The sequence below is a fragment of the Chinchilla lanigera genome, unplaced genomic scaffold (genome assembly GCF_000276665.1).
Source record: "Chinchilla lanigera isolate Chin_1 unplaced genomic scaffold, ChiLan1.0 scaffold00065, whole genome shotgun sequence".
Classification (NCBI taxonomy): Eukaryota; Metazoa; Chordata; class Mammalia; order Rodentia; family Chinchillidae; genus Chinchilla; species Chinchilla lanigera.
Window position 1 is genome coordinate 8,679,792 of NW_004955466.1, and position 21,242 is coordinate 8,701,033.

Genomic DNA, 21,242 nt, shown 5'->3' on the forward strand with positions numbered 1-21,242 from the left:
TGATGACGCGAGCTCCCTCCGCGGCGCGCAGTGATGACGGCGCCGCGCGCCACACCACCTGGCCTCCATGTCCGAGCCGCATCCGAGCGTGAGGTGAGGGGTCTGGTCGCCAAGCCAGCTGGGGAGCGGCGCCCTGACTTGGCAAGGCGGAGCTGGTGAGGTGACGGCCCGGTGCAGAGGGCCCACGGGTCCGAGGCGGTGCCGGTGTGCCGGGGTTGCTCTGTCGTCTCCCCCCCGTGTGCAGAGCTGAGGTCCGGAACTGGGCAGGGAGGCCTTTCGATGCACGTTTTACAGATAAGAAGCAGACTCAGATTCGCGTGCTCAACACGGGGTCGCCCGGCTCGTTCGGGTTAGGCCGGTTGGAGCCCCGAGTGTGAACTTTGACCTCGTTGCTGTGCAGAGACTGGTGCAGCGCCTTTCGCCCGGTAATCGCCTAGTAGGTACTTTGGAAGACAGAGGAAGTAACAGATGCTGTGCTGAAAAGACAGCAAAACCTCTTCTGAAAACGCGAAAGCCTCTGGTTGTAGGCAGGACCCGTGGCAGGAAAGCATCCGAGACACACAACTTGGCAGTATCCGCTGTTAAGAACACACGGAGGCCAGCCTTGCTTGGGTTTTAAATTCCTGCCTAACCACTTCCCTACAGTGGGGCTGTGCGAGTTAACTTGTTTGGGGTCTTCGTTGACAGAGCTCGGTTACAAAAGGACTGTGCCACTACCCGACTCTGATAGAACAGCATGTGCTACAGTAAGCACCCGTAAGCATAGGAGTACCTAGTGAACATCGCCTTTGGTAATGTTAGATATGCTGACTGCTTCATTGGTAGATGATTCTTTAATTCACATGCCAGTCCTCCAGTCATAATTGCATTCTATAAAAAATTGTAGGTAAGAAGGTCAGTGAGTACAGCCGGGTGGGTGGATCACTAATTCCTCTGTCCGGGCAGCAGGTAGGCAGAAGCTGCAAATAATAAAAGTCCTCCTATCCTGGAAAAGATAGTGTTCTGCCCCCACACCATTAAAAGTTTTGTTTAGCAGGTTATTTGAAACAGGTTAGATTTTTATTCTCAAAAGCCGTTGTGAACATGTGCCTTTGTAAATTTATGGTATTTTTTAAATGAATTTTTTTTCTTTTAAAGAATCTTATGGAGGCCATCGGGATTCTCAAGACTTTTCAAAGTAGAACGCCTTAACCCAACTGAGTTCAATGTGGATCCCACTAGCATGGACAAGGCTTACACAGAAGCTTAGAAAAGCACCTGGTATTTTCTTATTAGGTCAAAGAGAAAGATACTCAACCATGTCAGAAGTGGAAGCAAATAAGAGCAGCTCTGAACTGTTTTCACCACCCTCTGATGTTCGAGGAATGACAGAACTTGATAGGACAGCTTTTAAAAAGACAGTCACCATCCCAGTGCTTAAAGTGAGGAAAGAAATAGCCAACAAATTGTTGCGATCCCTTAAAAGGGCAGCACTACAACGACCAGGCATAAAACGTGTAATTGAAGATCCAGAAGATGAAGAATGTAGATTAATTATGTTGGATCCCTATAAAATACTTACTTATAATTCCTTTGAAAAAGCAGAACTCAGTATTTTAAGTCAACTTAATGTCAGTCCACAGATATCTAAATATAATTTGGAGCTAACTTATGAAAACTTTAGGTCAGAAGAGATCTTGGGAGCTGTGCTTCCTGAAGGTCAAGATGTGATTTCAGGGTTTAGCAGAGTAGGACATATTGTACACCTGAACCTTCGAGATCATCAGCTACCGTTCAAGCATTTAATTGGTAGGTGTGTTATGGTAATGTTCATGCACTAGAAAGCAATTGGCAAATTCTAATTTTTTGTTTTGAAACACTACAGAGGGCCAGTTTATCATTGTAATTTTAAGCCAATTTTGAGTTGCGTGCCCTCTTTTGAGGGCCAATTTGGTGTACTCTTTTCAGAGCATAGCAACTCTAAATATTGGTCTAGGCTTTTGTGTACACGAGTACAAAAGTGTTCTACACAGAACAGAATTTGTTTCAGTGTGCAAGACTATGAGGCCTTTGGGACAGTGTTTAGTACTTGGTTCTATAAATACAGGGTTTTCATAGACAAAAGGACAAGTGTTTACTTACTCTTTTATTGAGTCAACATTAACTAAGCCTCTTCTCTATATGTTAAGCACCATACATTGTTTCTTAGAGGTTCTAGCCTTACAATGCTTACTGTTAATGTCCTGCCTCTCTCTATCCGAGTTTAAACTGGACTTACTTCTTTAGGATAAGAAAGGCCTTAATTCATTAGAATAAGAAAGAAGTAAAGGAATAATCAAAATTACATTTATACTTATATAAATATTTGATGTCCATATGCTCTCTAAAGTCTCTTAAAAATAGAAGTTTTCAGAACTTCTGGGAATTATTTTCAGCTTTAGTATTCAGTGCGTGCTTTGCATGAGTAGGATTTTAGAAGTGTGCTGTTAGGCATTAACTTTGTTTTTATTGATGAGAGGGATTGATAATGTACAATGGTAGTATAAGAAATACTTGAGCAGATCCTTATAATTGTTGACTGGGTACAGATGTCAGGTGTAGGCTTTCCTAGTTACTGCCTACCTTAACTCAAACATTCCTTTGGCATGCCTGTTGTTTAAAACTCATAAAGGGGCACTCCAAGGTTAAAAATAAAGAATTCCCACACGGTAATGATTTTAAAGCTTTTACTATAGAACTTCAGAATTGCTTATTTTTAAAATTCATTCCTCATTTAAAATTCACTTCTATACCTTAAAAATTGAATCCAGATATCTGAAGCAAACAGGAAGAGCAATGATTGATTAGAATGCATTGATATTATCATATGCAAAATCAGGTGTCTAAGTAACAGAATAAAGGTGAAGTTCTGGTTGTATTTCAGCATATTTGTATTGTTTTGTCCATTTTACTAAGTTACAAATTGTTCTTTTTTATGCAGTGAGATAATATATAGATTTTTATAAATTTCTAAAGTGCTGACAAAAAATAGACTGTTAAAGGGCATCACTGATATGCATTTCTGACGTATTTTACTATTTTTGTAGCTTTTCTGCTGTTATGAATATTTGATGAAAAGAGCATTTTATTTATATCGGATTCTAAAGAATCAATGTTTCTTTTGTTGGAAACCCTGTTTTGCTTACATACATTTCCAAAGTGGAGGCATTTGTTCAAGCCCACAGTAAAACAGACATTTGGTTTGAGGCCCATGGGGATAGGCAGATGTTTTTGCTGATGTTTTCTGAGACCATTTGTTGCCCAGATCGTCACGTCTCCTTTTCATTCTTTCCCACTTCCCGGTGGTCTAACTGTTGCTTACTTGTATTAGTACACTTGAGATTTAGTAAAAATGTGGACAACAGCGAGACCCTGTCTCAAAAAAAAAATATGGACAAATATTAGGTACAGCCTAATACCTCAAAAATTTTTTCTTTAAAAGTGCACCCATTTTGTGTGTATTTGTAACTGTCAGAAATTAATCTTAGGATCCTGTTCAACTCTAGAGTTGTATGCAGCATTGCACACACTAGGTAGGGTAGTTTTAAATATGTGAACCAAAAGAAAATACAACTTATTTCTGTTAAATATTTTCAGTTTTAGCATTTACTTTGTAACTAATAAGCAATATTTACTATTAATTTTCATCTTTTAGGCCAAGTTATGATTGACAAAAATCCAGGAATCACTTCAGCAGTAAATAAAGTCAATAATATTGACAATACATACCGAAATTTTGAAATGGAAGTGCTATCTGGAGAAAAGAACATGATGACCAAGGTACAGAATATTTTATTATCTCCTGCTGGATGTATATCAAGATTAGCGCTTAGAATCAAAATAGATGAAAAAATTAAAAATATTTCTAACACCTAATATTGATGAGTATGTAACAGTATGAGGACTTACATATTGTTGGTGGGATAATGTTGACAGTAAAGCCTTCTCAGAATTGGTTGAATTCTGACATAAGGATGCAGTGGGTTATCATAAAAGTTTTTTAGTTCCATAGTTCTTTAAGTAAATTGCTGACTGACAGGGAAGGTACAAAAAAGCAAGTTGTAAAATATGTAGTTCTTAAGACATTTAAGCCTTCCTAGTTATACCTGGAAAGACTTTCAGTTGGCACATCTTTCAGAAACATTTTCCATTCTGGAACCTGCCTAATTTTGCAAGAGCATCTGCTGTGGTTTGGAAGAGAGAAAAAAAAGTCCACATAAATTTACAGGTAACGTCCAGGAAAGCAGGGGATAAAGGATATATCTCTATCCGATTTATATCAGTTTGGAACTTTCTGGTCTTTAGTTCTTTGATCATAAAATATTGACCTTACAGTGATGGCTGAGGTCATATCCTCATAACTATAATTTTAGTTTTATTTTTGATGTTCTACCGTGTCTATGATGGACCTGAAAGAAATGGTACAAAAGTCTTACTTACTTTTGGTCACGGTTTAGCTTCAGTGTATGTATTTAGTTTACCCATGAAAACTAAAATATGGGAATGACTCATTCTGTATACTTGGTATAATTTATAGGTTGGAAATTTGCAAAGTTTAAGTAAAGACTTAGCAAAATATGTATCTCAAAATTATGCCTTTTACTAACGAAAAGCTAAAAAGAGGGAAGCGCATTTGCTATGTGGAAGTGTTATCAGCAACTTACCTATATACTGTGAAGATACATATTGTGTGTTGTTTCAAATTATATGGTTTTTCCTTGCCTGGTGACCGAACAAAATAATTAAGCCAGTCAGTTGATCTTCCTGAAAAATTCCTTGTGTGATTTGGAAACAACTTTATGGCCTTTTAGAAATGAGGTAGAGAGCTGTTCAGCTTTAAAGAGATGACTTTTCTTATGAACAAGTGTGACACAAGATACTAACTGGCCCCAGAAATAGCATAAACACCAAGATTCTGGTAATTAAAATGCCTTTAAATCCACTGTTATTTGCTCTGGTAGCAGTAAAGTTAAATGTGTGCCAGTATGTGTGTACACATACCTATCTAGTATCAGTGGCTGAAATTTAGTATCAAGCAGAATAACCAAAACCATACCTTTTCAGGTTCGAGAAAACAACTACACTTATGAATTTGATTTTTCAAAAGTATATTGGAATCCTCGCCTCTCTACAGAACATAGCCGTATCACAGACCTTCTCCAACCTGGGGATGTTCTGTTTGATGTTTTTGCTGGGGTTGGGCCCTTTACCATTCCAGCAGCAAAGAAAAACTGCACTGTGTTTGCCAATGATCTCAATCCTGAATCCCACAAATGGCTGTTGCACAATTGTAAATTAAATAAAGTGGGACAAAAGGTGAAAGTCTTCAACTTGGATGGAAAAGATTTCCTCCAAGGACCAGTCAAGGAAGAGTTACAGCAGCAGCTGGAACTGTCAGAAGAAAGAAAACCCTCTGTCCACATTGTCATGAATCTGCCAGCAAAGGCTATAGAGTTTCTCAGTGCTTTCAGATCACTTTTAGATGGGCAGCCATGCAGCAGTGAACGCCTTCCCAGAGTGCACTGTTACAGTTTCTCCAAAGATGCTAATCCTGTTGAGGATGTTCGGCAACGCGCTGGAGCTGCGTTAGGCATTTCCCTGGAGGCGTCCAATTCAGTTCACCTAGTAAGAAACGTGGCCCCTAACAAAGTAATGCTATGCATCACCTTTCAGATCCCAGCTGCTGTACTCTATAAGAACCAGACCATCAATCTAGGTGAGCAATTCATGGTGAATTATATGTAAAGTATAATACTTTTCAGATTTCTTTGGGATTATTAAATTTATGATAAGGAGATTAGACTAATTCTAGTTATTTTGGTTTAAGATCCATGGCCATTCAATCTGACTTGTTTCTCAAAATTTTAGTATGGGACATGATTCAATCTAAAATAGGAGAGTCTTTCATTAACCTGATAAATCCACAGAAATGTTATTTCATGTCAAGTTTGACTATATTAAAAAATCTTTAAAATGTCTATATGTTTTTAAAGTACATTTAACTGTTAAATACCTTATCTCAAATAGGTTTTCCGTATTTGTTACAGAGAATGACGAAGAGCCACCTGTTAAACGGCAGAGGACAGATAATGGCTTTTTAGAAGAAAAAACAGAAACTGCTCCAGGCACTTAACTGGAAATGTTTTCTCCATCTTACCACTGTACTGTTATGTAGTGAAATATAATGTGTGTATTTCATAAAAATTTAATACTGAACTCTTAGTATTTTTCCCTGCTATCTTACCATTAGCAAATTAAAGTTTGGCTGAAGACTGTTTTTATCTAAATCATGTATAACTATACATGTAACTAATATGTGTAACCATATTAGTTAGTTTTCCCATTGCTGAGACAAATTAAGGCACCCTCGACTTAAAGAAAGGCTAATTTAGCTCATGTCTTCAGGAGGTTCAGTACATAGTTGGCAGGCTCCAAGGCAGAAACATGAAGCACACAGGCATGAGAGCAAATCTGTTTAGTCGTAGTGGCCAGGAAACAGCAGGGAAACACTGCCTGAGAGAAATGGGCTGGGGACCATAAGAAGTGCCCAAGGCCAGGCCTCCATACACCCAAACATACCCAGGAACATGCTTTACTAATAAGGCATTCTTAATCCAAGGAAGTTGATGAATCGGGATTAATGGTCACAATAATTATTTCATAATCTAAACTATAGGTTTTATTAGATACATATGTTTAATGGTGCATGCATGTAATCCCAGTGATTTGTGAAGTTCAGGGAGGAGGACTGTGAGTTTGAGGCCTAGGCAGGGAACATGACAAGATTCTGTCTCAAAAAAACCGAAAAGGATAAATATGGTTAAATATTGTTGGTCTCTTGAAAGAATAGTTGAAGGTAGGGTAATTGTGTGCTGTTACCATAGCAAACCACTAACACTATTTTATGTGATCATTTATTAAAGAGTGTAGTAATTTCTTATAACTACTCCTATACTACCAATTACTATGTGAAGGTAATAAAAAATGAATTACTTAGATCATAGAGAGGTGGACTACATCCTGCAGGCTAACTCTGGCCCACCATCTGTTTGTATGGCCTGAGATCTGAGAACATTCTTGCATGTTAAAATGGTTGGAAAAATATCAAAATATTTTGACACATGTGAAAACTGACATGTGTCAGAGCGTTAAAAAGAAAGTAAAGAGGTAGGGTATAAAAGGAAGAAGAAAAGGGAAGGGAAGAAGCAAAGGGAAGGAAGGAAAAAGTATCCAGGAAAATAAACTGAAGAGTATTAGACTTTTCCAAGAACAGTTACTCAGAGTTAAGGACAGTCGAAGCAGTATCAGTAGTCAATTAAAAAGGCAAATCTGAGTAGCTTTTGCCTCTTAATGGGTCAACAGATGTTACTAATACTGCTTAGTTTTATTTGAGGTGTTACTGCCATGCTTAAGTGACAACTGAACTAGCTTCTATGAATATTTTCAAAGAGTTGGTAAAATACGAGTTCTGTGCAGCGTAAAGTGGAATCTCCTAAAATTATAACTGACAATGGTTAAAAAAACAGAAAAAGTCTTAATTGAACAAATTTATTAAGTGAAAATGTCAAGGGTTAAAAGCCTATAGCTTATCCACTACATTATTCATCAGCAAGTCCAATGTGGAAAATTCTGAACCAGTAGTATCAGGGGTAAACTTTATTTGCTTTCACAGCGAACCACTTCTAATTCTTTTGAGTTTTATCAGTAATTAAAAGTGGATATTCTAATCTGCCCTACCTCAGTTTTATTTGCTTATTAACATTTTGGCATTTTTTGAGTTTAAAAGACAAGATTTAAATTTTTCTTAAGAACCACCCAAACACAATTTTGGAACAGTGACTGACTGGAAATTAGATTTTGTTGAAGACCTGGTAATATTTCTTAAAGAATACAAGCTAAGATTGAAACAACTTTAATGTGAAATATACTGTAGTAAAACTGACATTTGGATTCCAGTATCTTACTCTATACATCTTTCTTGCTATTCAAAAATTAAATGTTTCCATCCTCCCAAATTAATGGGTATATTATTAAGGGCAGCATTGTGAGAGTCCTTGGTGCAAGACGAAAAAAATCTTCCCCATTTCAAAATCTAACTGCAGTTGAGTTTCTAGCTAATCTTCAACTGGAAGTGAGTAATGACACTTAAAAGGCAGATATCAAGGCAAGACTTTGTTTTACAGACTCCTTCCAAATGATGAACACGTCGTGTATACTCACAGGTCAATGATGGCGAACATTTTAGGGCCTTCAGTGATACAAATAGCACTGTGCAGCACATGTCCATAGGTTCACCATCACTGTCTTAAATTGAAAAACATCTAACAGTACATGTTAATGTACTGTGAAGGTAATAAAGACATTTTTCTAAAATGTAAAATCTCATTGACAAATAACCATTAACAGGTGATTCTTTGCAGGTGACCTTGGTGATAGGTCACAACTACATCTCCAATTAAAGGCAATGTGATTCCTCTCCAAAAAGGAATTACAAAAAAACTGTATTTCATTATATTTTGAATTTTTTAAAAAGAAAAAAAACCCTAACTATTTAGATCCTAAGTACCTATATAAGGTCTTTGATTTGCCTCTTAGCCTGAAAATCCTTAAGAATTTACTCTAGTCCTACCCAACAAAGATTGAGAACCCCTGATCTCAGTCATTAATCACAAACTCAAAATACCTATCTTCAGAAGCCTGGCAGCTGATGTAAATAAGTGGCATCAGATGTAGGGAAGTAATGAGTTAGAGCCCCTGTTGTCTAGAAACATTTAAACTCTTTTGAAACTCAAATACTGTACAGTAATGTGCTGGGTCATGGTTTATATTATAAATAATGTTCTTATATGTGTAAAGTGGAAAGACTCGCTTCCATGCAGGCATCCTTTAATTAGAGAACATACTCTATACATAAAATAGAATACTTAAGTGCTTCAGTTAATATTTAGCCCTTTCCCTTCTCACCCCGGGTAAGTGAGCATATAATTACTTCACTGTTTAAATCTAGGCCCACCTAAACTTTTATATATGATATGTACAAATGAACTCTTGATTAATCCACTAGAAAATGTTACCTAGAAAGCTGATTAGATACAATTTTTTAATTCTCTTTTTTGACAGTTTTCTGCCACCTTAATTTTAAAATTATTTTCTGATAACCTAGTGACTGTCAAAGGCAGCTTCTAAGAGAAGCTCTGAGATGACATATGATTGGAATCAAGGAATACTAAACAATAATTCATCCTGTTATGTAAGTGTATTCCATAGCATTAATATCTGCTTGAGAGGAGTACAGGCATTAGGAAAAGCATTTTCCACATAATGCATTTCTCAGAACTTCTCTCAGGAAATCAACATATCCTTGAGTTGATGTTATTTATGCTCCATAAAAGATCTAGATACTTGCTCTGTAAAATTTCCTGAAAGTCATAAAGTTGGACTACCTAGATCTGGTTTTAGTGTAGCTGTTCTTAAGTCTGTTTGGCAGTCATCTCTGGCATGGAATGTGGAGCCTGAACCCTTGGATTCAAATCCCAGCTCTGCTATTTTTAAACTGCATTGACTCCTGGAAAGTTACATACTCAACCTCTGCTTCTCAATCTGTTAAAGTAGGGAAAATAACAGCAGTACTGTTGTAAGGATAAGAATAATAGGGCTGGGGATTTAGCTCAGCGGCAAAAGCGCCTGCCTGGCAAGCGCAAGGTCGTGAGTTCGGTTCCTGGTACCGGAGAAAAAACAAAAACAACAACAACAACAAAAAAGAATAATACACAAAGCATGAATCAAGTGCCTGGCGCATAGGTAAACAGTCGTTGTTAAATATTCTTTCTGAACTAGTGTTATAAGATGTTAAGACTTGATCGTGTAGATGAAAAACTGGTATAGTTTTTGTCACTTAGAGGGTGGGAAATAAGCACATCAACTAAGAATATTTCTGTTGTCATTCGGTACTCTCATTTCATTCAATATATTAGCATTCACATAACAGTTCTACAGTGAATTCAAAGTAAGTACTGAAAGCCTTCAAAACATAAAGTTCATTTTCTTTAAATACATTATTTTTGCAGTTGAACATTGCAAAGCCTCAACTGTAAGTTCAACATTCTCACTATTTGAACAGATTTATACATTGTATTTAAAAATTTAAATCCTCAATTGAGGAATACTTAGATTTTAAGGAAGAAGATTTGCATCCTGGTAGAGTATACCTAGAACTGGACTTAGATTAAAAACAAATCTGTGTTCTAATTCTGGTGTTTTACTAACTTGTGTGTAGGACTGTGGTCTAGTCAATTATTCAGTGCCTTGGTTTTCCCATTTAACAAAGAAATGTAAAGATGAAGATGTACTCCTAAATGTCATCTTTATTTAATAAAATAAGATGGAATTTGTTACATGTGGCTATTCCAACATAACATAACCGTTACAAGTCATGGTTGACTCAACTTTCCACCTATAAAAACCAACATCTGTTGTGATGGAAATTAAAGTCCTTTAATTTGCTTGAGAAACTGTGTCCCATATCCAGTAACCTATGTAAAAACTCATACAAACCTGGGATACTACAAATATATGCAGCCTATCCACATCCAAACTCTAAGCAAAACCCTGGGTATAATAAAAGTCTTTGAAGTTTCAAAGGAATACTACATCAGAGTCTACAACTTACTTCACATAGGGATATGTCACTTAAAATGTACCTTTTCCAGTCTCCAACATTTCATCATAAAATGAGCTCACACTGGAGGTGAAAGGTGCCATTTAAGTATTAAATTTTATTAACTTGCTTCTTTGAATTTGTCAATAAAGCAGGTTAATGCTGTGCTCTGGTTTATCCTGCATTTGCCTCACAGCTGGGAACCATAACACCTTGATCAAGGTTTGCCTCACTTCCCACTGCTCAAAGCTGGCACCAAGTTCTTAAAATTGAGAGAGTGACATTATCACAAGTCAGGTTTTACTTGCCACAACCTGCTGGTAGAAGGGAATATATCCACTTTTCTGGACTAGTTTTCAGAAGACATTAGGAAAAAAGAAGTTTTATGAGAAGAAATAATAGAGCTGGATATTAACACTAAATGTTGTAATCAAAATGGCATTTTAAAATGTGTTCAAGTAAAACACTGTAATAAGAGAAAAACCACAAAACGTACTATAAAGTCTAGCTTTATTTTAAAAAAGATTTTACAAGTCTGTCAACCTTAAACATACATAGATGGATTATTTATTCTTCTCTTCCATCAGATTAGGCTCACTGCTTCAATCTGGCTCAGGAAAGATATAAGTAAAAAATAAATCTTTTTCACAAACATATATCCCCTATATTTTTCATCTTAGTTCTGAAATTTTCTCTGTATAAATACATTAACACAGGTGCCTGTGATAGTACTATTGTGCAGCTGCGTATGGCTATCATTTTACAAGTTTATTTTACTTTTCTAGTCCCCCAGCCCAGTTCAGCTCCAAGGTCCAAATCTTATAAATGGTGAAATTAAGGATAATTGGGCTGCCAGAAAAGCCCACTGAATGCATCCTGCAGTGCTCTGTGACACGCGAGAGAAGAAGTATAGCCTCCTGCAAGGTCCTGTGGAGAAGCAGCTCTGACGTGGCTTAAATACCTAAAACAAAACAGAAGTGTAGCCATGATGTACAAAGCATATACACATGGGTAGCATTTCACAAAGCAAGGATGAAACTGATTTCAGTTTTAGAGAGGAATTCTGAGATTGAGATGTTCAGGCTTTTATTATTACCTTTCAAAAGGAAACATGCCAACTGTACATGAAGTGTCTAAATTAGTACTAAACTACAAAGTAAATTACAGTAAGATCTAAAAACAGTTCTGAAGGAGTTTCAAAACATTTGCTATTAAAATGTTTAGTCTTTTAGTTTTGAGGACTGACTTGCTGGCCATTGTTTGGACACTTAATTCTCTTCTTGGCAATATTTTTTAAATACATACTATCATCTTGTTATTATAGTACTAGTATTTTTATATGAACTTTTTGATCGAAGCCCTAAATACCAAAGCAAATAGAGGAGAGGAAATGGAGCATACTTGTGACTTCAAAAGTACTTCAGTATCCCAAAAGTATATTGTCTCCTTCCTTCTAGGAAGAAAATGGTAAGTTTAAGGAACCTTTGAGTCCGAGTTCAAAATAATAAATAATGAGTAGAGTTTTCTGAATTGATTTCAAAAGACAGTGTAAGAGAAACATGTTTTCTTCAATCACACAGGTCCTTTTTTTAGCAACTGAAACTTTCTACCTTGCTAAAAATAGACAAACAGGCCTTTAAAAATATAGGACAATCCCAGCCAGAGAGGGACAACTTTTTCACATGGCTACCAATGCTGCTGGAACACAAGTATTTCCAGCTTCGCTTTAATGCCTGGTTTAGGAAACCACATTGTTTCTTCAGGTCTCAGGAAGTGAAGCTGCTTCTCCCACTTTAGAATTATGATTATGGCAAATGAATAAATCAGGTAACAGAATGTTTTAATAACCTGGAAACTTTTCCACTCATTCATTCAAACTTCCTGTGTGTCAAGGTGTTAACACATGAGCAATTTATTACACCTAGCATAACAAGTCAGTTTTTCATCTGTATCCATGTTTAATAAGTTTGTGTGATTAAGAAATACATGGCAAGATAAGAGACCAAGTAGAAAAAGTAGTTAAAATAAGATCTAGCTAACCTCCTAGAATTGGCTATAATTTATTTACATTGCCACATCTCAAGGTGTTAATTCAATTCTTTACTTCTAGCCCAGGCTGAAACGGGGAAAGGGAGAGAGGAAGAAAATTAGTATTTACTGAGCTACAATCTGGAATAATTTTGGTAGTGTATTTATAGCAGGATAAAATATTTGCATGTGCATCTCCAAACTGTTTATAACTTATATATACATATTATGCTAATACACTATATGCTATTATATAATTATATACATATACTAATATAGTGAATATAAAATAAATTAAATAGAAAATTTAAAGAATGAATAAAGTTACTATTTAAAAAAATTTTTTTGGAGTAAGGGTCTTCTTATGTGAAGTCTTGGCTGGCCTTGAACTCGCCATGTGGCCGAAACTCATGGCAATCCTCCTGTCTCAGCCTCCTAAGTGCTGGAATTACAGGAATACACAACCACATCCAGCTTTGAAATACAATTATTGAATACAAGTTTTAATATTTCTTCTCTACAGCCTATCTTATATATCCTCCTAGGATGCATCCCATTTTGGAGAGTACCATTATTGACTAGTCATTGCCAAACTCTCAACAGAAATTTATGCCCGTAGGATTTCAATAGGGAGTCACCAAATCTGCCACATGGTTACAATTATCTGCTTATTGCCTCTCAGAATATAATAAAATATCAACTGTTAAGATTATGATGCATAGGAAATGAGTATTGAGTCACTTAGAAGCCTAAAACTCAATCTGGTTTCACTGAGAATCACACAAATAATAAGTGATCTTTTTACACATAATTTGAGAATGAAATGTTCCACTCCAAATACAATTTCTAGTTAATTCTATCCACACACACCAACTGGTGTCGTGTCACCCTCTCCTTTCCTCAGACCCTCAAGCGACAAGCAGTGTGCGTAAACGCTAATGGCTGTTCACTCATTACGGAACCTAAGCACCACAGGCGAAAGCCAACTCTAAGAAGCCAGCTATCACGAAGACTTGGTTTTCATAGCTGTAATACAAACCACTGTGCAACTGTTTTGATTTGTCTCATTTTGGTACCGCTCGCTTCTGGGAAAGTTGAGTCATACCATCTCTGGCTTGGCAACTACAGCATAAACTGCAGTATACATACAGCTTTTTATATGTTATCCTGAGAAACCTGAAACAGCTGCACTGCTGGCAGGAAAACACAAGACCACCAGTAAAATATCCAAAACAGTTGCATCTTTTAATTTATGACTGCACTGTTTCCATAAAGAGTATATAAAACAGTTCAGCTTTTATAGGTAAAATGTAATAAACGGTCATACTCATTGAGGCCATAAATGTATTTTTAAAAGTTTATCTAAAATGATTAATTGGTGTTTGAAAATAGTATTTCTTCAACAGTCATAATGCACAGCAATGAGCAAATATTTTAAAATTTGACTTATTAATATCAACTTGTATGATTCTCACTGCCAAAATCAAGTCAATTAAAATTTCTTTGCATAGCACTGAAGCAAATGTACTTCCTTTCTAGCAATCATTTACATTAAACATGTCTGTAAATATAAGTCTTTAAGTTCTACCTACTTATATTGCTATTGGTGCACAAAAATATTACATTTAGTATTTCAAATTATTTTCACCATGGCAACTATATAATTCTCATTTTTACAAACATAGTTCATTTTTATTTAATTGTGGATTTTAATTTTTCAGGCATCTTGACTCCATGTCCTCAAACCCTATAATTACTGTGGTATGCCCAAGTATTTTTAAAGGATCTGCCACATTGAAACCACACAATGAGAATTCAGTGTTTTGCCTACTTTTCACTTTACTCCACATCTGTGTTATTTTAATTCTTTGATGACTATATAACTACATCACCGAGTAGGACTCCTCGGGTTTATGGCAAAGGTCAGTATCATTTCATGTACACCTTTACATAACAGAATGAGGAAGAAGTGTTGGCCAAATGTTTCCAAAAGTCAAGCTCAGTTGGATTTTGGAGGCCGGAGGTAATTGCTCTGACTATTTCGCCAATCCCAGGATACAATTTCTGTTTCTCATGGGTTTATTTTAAATATGTGTAAATCTTCTAAGCAGAAACCAGGAAAGAAAAAAAGAGGTTTGCTTATTTTGGTACCTATACCCTTATTTTTACTGAAAGTAGACTAAACTAAGATTTTAAAAAAAAAAAAATCATACCTTTGATTGCTTTCTTAGTAAGGCCAAAAAAGATCGTTTTCAAAAGCATGTTTAAGATAATTCTTGTACAAAGGGCATCGGATGTCCTAATTTATGCTCTAAAGCTGCCTTCCTTTGCCATTATCTATCAAAATCCCTTTCAAACATACTCCACAGATGGGAAGGAAAAGCAATGAATTCTAAGAGGAGAGTAAAAAGAATTAAGCATTAGAACAGCACACTTGAAAGTCTGTTCCTGAACTTTGATTTCCTACACTGTTGTTGTTTTGTTATATTTAGAAGCTTTTACTCCTAAAGAAGGTGGTATAATTTACACTTAACTTCAGAAAGACTTCATTTTCTCAGTTCTTTAACAAAGAGAGTGCCTCTGAGATTACTCTTTTACCATTTCCTTTGCTTTAAAAGCCCTACATTGACCATCTGGTTAAAGTCTTGCACTCAGTTCATTTTAGTGCTGTTCAACGGTGCTGTGGGTTCTCAGCTAGGGGCAGAGGGTAAGGGTTGTCACCCCAGACCAATAGGCAGCACTCCGTCTTAACCTCTAGTCTTACCAGTTTATGACAGCACATGGCTCCAGAACCCAGAATTCTTGGAATTTAAATTGAAACAAAAACGTGACATTCATAGTAGTTGCTCTCTACTTCCCATCAGCAGCCCCTATGGAGAGCTAAAAACTTAGACTGGTTCAAAGTAAGCAAGGTAGTAAACTCTAGAGACGAAGACCTGTTTTTACAAGGTTTTGTTTTTTTTTTTCTTTTTTTCTTTTTTGAGGCAGGGACTTAAGACGTTACCAGGATGGCCTCAAACTCCTAGGGTTCAGGCAGTCCTCCTGCCTCAGTCTTTGGAGTGGCTAGCACTACAGGTGCACGTCACTGTTACAGGTTCAAGGTGGCCCATTTTTTAAAGACTGGATATAATGATGCATTAAACAGGCCAGTTCCAAAAATATCTGTGTCCAGACCACAAAATTCACAACATTAAAAGAGATTAATCGGCTGACTGCAGCTGTCAAAACCAAGAGCTCTAGTAGGAAGTTCAGCCAAAGCTATAGATTTACGTTAACACACTGAAGTATATCTCAGTGAGATTTAAAAATAAGCAAAGCAATACGTGTCTTGGTTACTTTTCTCTCCTTGCTGAGACAAAATACCCAACACCCAAAATGGAGGAAGGAAAGGTTTATTTAGCTTACAGTTTGTGGAGGTTGCAGTCCACACTTGGCTGGCTCCGAGGCAGAAGACAGCAAAGCAACAAGAGCAAAGGGGGAAATGGCAGTGCGTGCAAGCCTCTTTCCCTCCCTTATCTTGTAAGAAGGCTGCCCTCACGCAGGGGGCAGCACTCACGTAGTTAACCTTCTAAACTTCTCACTGACGCAATGAACAACATCCTAGAGAATGAAGGGCATGTCCTTTGCACCCCAGGATGTAGAACTGCTGAGTCACTTAGCCAAACCTCTAGACTCCCCAAGTTGACACAAAGTATTAACCATAACAATAAGGTACTCAAACAACTATCACTAAAAATCAGAAACACTGAAAACTAAGGTTAGCACTTAGGTGTCCTACCCTAGTGACAATGTCAGAATAGACAAACATCTACAGAGGGGAACAAATATTCATATATTCCAAGATAAATGAGGAATGGCATTCTAATTCAGATATACTGTCTATAATTCTGAGGGCAGTTGGGTTACAAAACACATGGCTTAGTGTACTCCAGTGAAAAATGATACCGATTTCCATAGACAACCATATTACTCTGGACTTTATTATCTAGCCAGCAGGTGATAACACAAAGTGAATACACTATTGAGGATGATTTCATATTTACTGGGAACAAAATGAACAATTATAACAGATGTTAAAACCATCCAAACATTATAGCTCAGACTTAAGATATTTTTTAAAACAACCTTGTGTCTAAGGATACACTATGATTTATTGGTATTCATATTTGTTTTTGTTTTTTGTTTTTCTTCCAGTACCAGGAATTGAACTCCCGACCTTGCGCTTGCCAGGCAGGTGCTGTGCCGCTGAGCTAAATCCCCAGCCCCATTTATTGGTATTCATACTCAATAACTGAATATAAATTGTTCGGATAAGCCTTTCCAACTTCTAACTGAAGTAACCTGTGCAGTTTATTGCTGTCAAAGAGCACATCAGGTATTTTAAAACAGAGTAGCTATTACTGGAAATTAATGCAATTACATAATGCGAAAAATACATCCTTAATTTGAGTGTGAACTACAGAACACACACATGATATAGGCACTCAAGTGTAACATATACTATGAACAATACTGTTGATGGTGCTGGCTGGATATCTTAACTGATGGCTTCTGAGGATAGGCTGTCTAAATAATACAATCTCAGGAAACAGGTGCTATGAAATATATTGAATAGAGCCATGAAAACAGTTATTAAACAGTAGCCAACAGATCTTATGATTTTCCATAAATCTCAGAAGTACTTCTCAAAATCAGAAGCTATTTGTCTCAAAAGACTATTGTATGTTTCACTAATTTCAGTAATAGTAGTCCCTCCCTATCTACAGGGGATATGTTCCAAGATCCTTCAATGCACACCTGAAACTGCAGATACCAAACCTATACATATTGTTTATTCACACACATACACATATACATATGATATAAAGCTTAATTTATAAATTAGACACAGTAAGAAATTAGTAACAATGCCTGATAATGAAACAGAAGAATACAATGTGCTATAAGTTATGTAAATATGGTGCACCTCTCTCTCAAAATACAATTTTTATACTTAAGAACACACAGATTCTTCTGCATGTATATTACGCCTGGCTTTATCATGTGCCCTGCAGCTTTGCCCCAGAGTACCAGAGTTAATCTGTCTTGATACCTCCTCTGCGTTTTTATGAATAAAGTCAGAAAAGTCCTGTTTCAGAAACACTAAATCTGGTGGAAGAGAGAATATGTAGAACTCTTGAGGACATCGGTATAAGCAAAGACTTTATGACTAAAACCCCAGTTGCACAAGAACTATCATAAAAAATTAACAATTGGGATCTTATTTTATTAAAAAGTTTTTACACTGCAAGAGAAATCACTAACAGAGTGAAGAGAAAACCCACTATGGGAAAAGAATGTTGACAATTATTCCTTAAACAAGTACCATCTAGAATATATAAAGAACTCAAAAAAACTCATATCCCCCAAATTTAAAGACCCAATCCAAAAATGGGCATCTAAAATCAACAGACACTTCTCAGATAAAGAAGTAAAAAGGTCAAACAAATACATGAAAAAACATTCAACATCACTGGTCATTCGAAAGATGCAAATTAAAACAACACTGAGACTCCATCTCCAGAAAGAACAGCTAATATCAAGAAATCAATCAATAATACATGCTTGTGGGCTGTGGGGGAAAAGGAACCCTCTCCACTATTCCTGGGAATGTAGACTGGGGCAACCACTGTGGGAATCAGTGTAGAGATTCCTCAGAAAACTAAAACTAGAAGTCCCATTTGACCCAGCTATTCCCCTTTTCGGTATCTTCCCAAAAGAATTTAAAACATATACCACAGCGATATATGCATACCCACGTTTATAGTGCCACAGTTTGTAATAGCTAAATCTTCAAAACAGCCCAAATGCCCATCAACCAAATGGATGAAGAAGATGTGAGGGTTTTTAATACAATGGAGTACTACTCAGCCATAAAGAAGGATAAACTTGAGCCATTTTAAAGGTAAATGGATGCGCCTTGAGATCATAATCTTAAGTGAAGTAAATTGTACACACATGTGGAAATATTGCATGAGTTCTTTAGTGTAAGAAACCAAAAGTATGAATGAGGACCAGAATGCATACTAGATATTATAAAATAGGAAGAGAATGCTCAACTGGGGGAACTAGGAAAGGGGAAGTGGGGATGGAAGAGAAAAAAAAAAAACAGCAAAGAAGGAAAAAATGGAAACAAAGCTTTTTGTAAATAAGGAGGAGAAGAGGGGTTGAAGGGAGGGTAGGGGAATGGGAACAAAAAGAGGAATTGAGATATAGCATGTACAGGTGCAAAATCCCTCTGACAAATGTGATCATTATGTATATCGTAAATGTACCAATAAACTTAACTAATAAAGAGGGGGAAGTCCTGTTTCATCTTGCTTTGAATGGTAGCCTTTCTTTTGTCAACTTTAACTCTACTGGAAAGGTAGAGGAAACTTATTCATTAAGAAATGCAGCCTCAGCAGTAATTTTTATATTTTCCAGTCCAAATCTATTCCTCAATCCATGTAATCATCACACGCAGGAAGTAGGTTAGTGTTACACATTTCAGGGGATCCCTTGCTGAAGTCTTCCTACAAACTCAATGCTTTCTGGTGCAACACACTGCTGTCAACTGGATCCCACTTTCTGTTCATGTTTTCCACCTTAACATTATGACTAAGCACATATCATATATAGACCAATTTCCCTAAAGGAGGCACTTTATAGCTTCTCTTCTCTTTGGCATATCCAGATTGTCAGTATCATTACTCTTGAGCTTTGGATAAATTATTAAGTAAAATAAGGGTTATTCAAACATTAACACTCCAATACTATGACAGCTGGTCTGATAATTCTGATGATACAGCAGGCAAAGGGCTGGTTCAGGATGGACACATCATGGAATGTTGTAAGATTTCATCATGCTACTCAGAACAGTATCTAAAACTTAGGAATTGTTTACTTCTAAAATTTTCCATTTAATATTTTTGGGCCATAATTGATCACAAGTAATTGAAACACTCGAAAGCAAAACTTTGGTAAAGAAAAGACTATTGTACTGTTCTTCTACCTTCAGATGAAGTTGTATAGAAAATGGTGTAAGTAATATTTTATTGATTCTTAATGCATTAACAATATGGCAATTGTAAGACCTTATCTATCTGTAATTACCTTAAAATGTATATAAATTTGCCAATCTAAAGACACAGAGTGTCTGAATGAATAAAAAAAAAGATGGAACTATGTGCTGCTCACAAGAGAATTGCTTTATGAGGCCAGCATTACTCTGATACCCAGAGCAGACAAAGATACAAGATTATAGTCAATATCCTAGTGCACAGAAAAGTAAAAATTCTCAACAAAATACTAGCAAGTGGAAATCAAGAGCACATTAAAAGAATCACTACAAGATGATCAAGTAGGACTTATCTCAGGGATGCAAGGATGGTCCAACACATGCTATTCTACAAATATGATATATCACAGTGATAGAATACAGAACAAAACCCATTCAATGATCTCAACAGATACAGAAAAGGTGTTTTATAAAATTCAACATCCTTTCATAACAAAAACTCAACAAAGTGGATGTGGAAAGAACACACTTCAACACAATAAAGACTATATACGGTAAGCTTGCAGGTAATTATCATACTAACTATAAAAGGCTGAAAGCTTCCTATAAGATCACGGAAAAGCCCACGGTGTCCCCTCTTAGCACTTCTATTCCATGTAAGAGCAATTAGGCAAGAAAACAGATCAAAGACATCTAAAACAGAAAGGAAAAAGTTTAATTGTCTCTGTAGCTGATGTAATTTATCTGTAGATAAGCCCTAAGATTCTCCCAAAAACTGTTAGAATTAGTAAGTTCTGTAACATTTTAGAACATCAAATAAACTTTTAAACTGAGCAGGATTTCTATATACTAACAAGGAATTATCCCATAAAGGAAGCAACAAAACAAACCCATTTACAATACCTATCAAAAAACAACAAACAGCTGTGCATGGCGGCACACGCCTGTGGTCCCATCACTCAGGAGGCTGAGGCAGGAGGACTGTCATGAGTTTGAGGCCAGCCTGGGGCACATAGTGAGTTCAAGGCCAGCCTGGACTACACAATGAGACCCTGGCCCAAAACAAACAAACAAACAAAAGTAACAAAACAACAAAAGACTCGAGAATAAATTTAACCAAGGAGATTAAAGATCTTTATAAAATATTGACAAAGAAAATTGAAGAAGATACAAGTAAACAGAATATTCTTCATTCATAGACTAAGAATTTAAACAGGTGCTCCTCAACCTGCAATGGGGTTACATCCTAATAAGCCTCTCCTGCATAAGCTGAAAGTGTATTTACTTTACCTGATCTACTGAGCACCACAGCTCAGTAACCCAGCACACTACAGTGTCAGTTCTCTAACCGCTGTAACTAACCCAGCACTGTGAGAGTACTGCACCCTATATCACAGCCCAGAGAAGATTAAAATTCAAAATTTAAAGAAAAGTTTCCATGGAATGTATACCACTTTTGTGCCACTGTAAAGTTAAAAAAAATCATACTTTAAACCATCC

General features: G+C 36.5%; 2 protein-coding genes across 6 annotated transcripts in view; one reads left to right on the top strand and one right to left on the bottom strand.

Annotated features, from left to right (window-relative positions):
• The first annotated feature begins 3 nt into the window (after positions 1–3).
• Trmt5 (tRNA methyltransferase 5) lies at positions 4–10,412 on the top strand. Of its 5 annotated transcripts, none has more exons than XM_005399167.2 (5): positions 4–93; positions 1,138–1,788; positions 3,674–3,798; positions 5,083–5,734; positions 6,066–10,412. In XM_005399167.2, the coding sequence occupies exons 2-5, from the start codon at positions 1,206–1,208 to the stop codon at positions 6,149–6,151; spliced, it is 1,446 nt and encodes a 481-aa protein (XP_005399224.2). In that variant the 5' UTR covers positions 4–93; positions 1,138–1,205; the 3' UTR covers positions 6,152–10,412. The 5 variants fall into 5 exon arrangements, with proteins under 5 accessions (XP_005399224.2, XP_013377383.1, XP_013377384.1 ...); XM_013521929.1 differs by having other exon boundaries at positions 40–440; XM_013521930.1 differs by having other exon boundaries at positions 40–436.
• Positions 10,413–11,168: 756 nt separating this feature from the next.
• Positions 11,169–21,242, bottom strand: part of Mnat1 (MNAT CDK-activating kinase assembly factor 1) — a 204,062-nt gene continuing 193,988 nt past the window's right edge. The window contains exon 8 of the mRNA XM_005399174.2: positions 11,169–11,636. Coding sequence (XP_005399231.1) covers positions 11,510–11,636 — 127 coding nt within the window. The 3' untranslated portion in view covers positions 11,169–11,509. The remainder of the gene's footprint in view (positions 11,637–21,242) is intronic.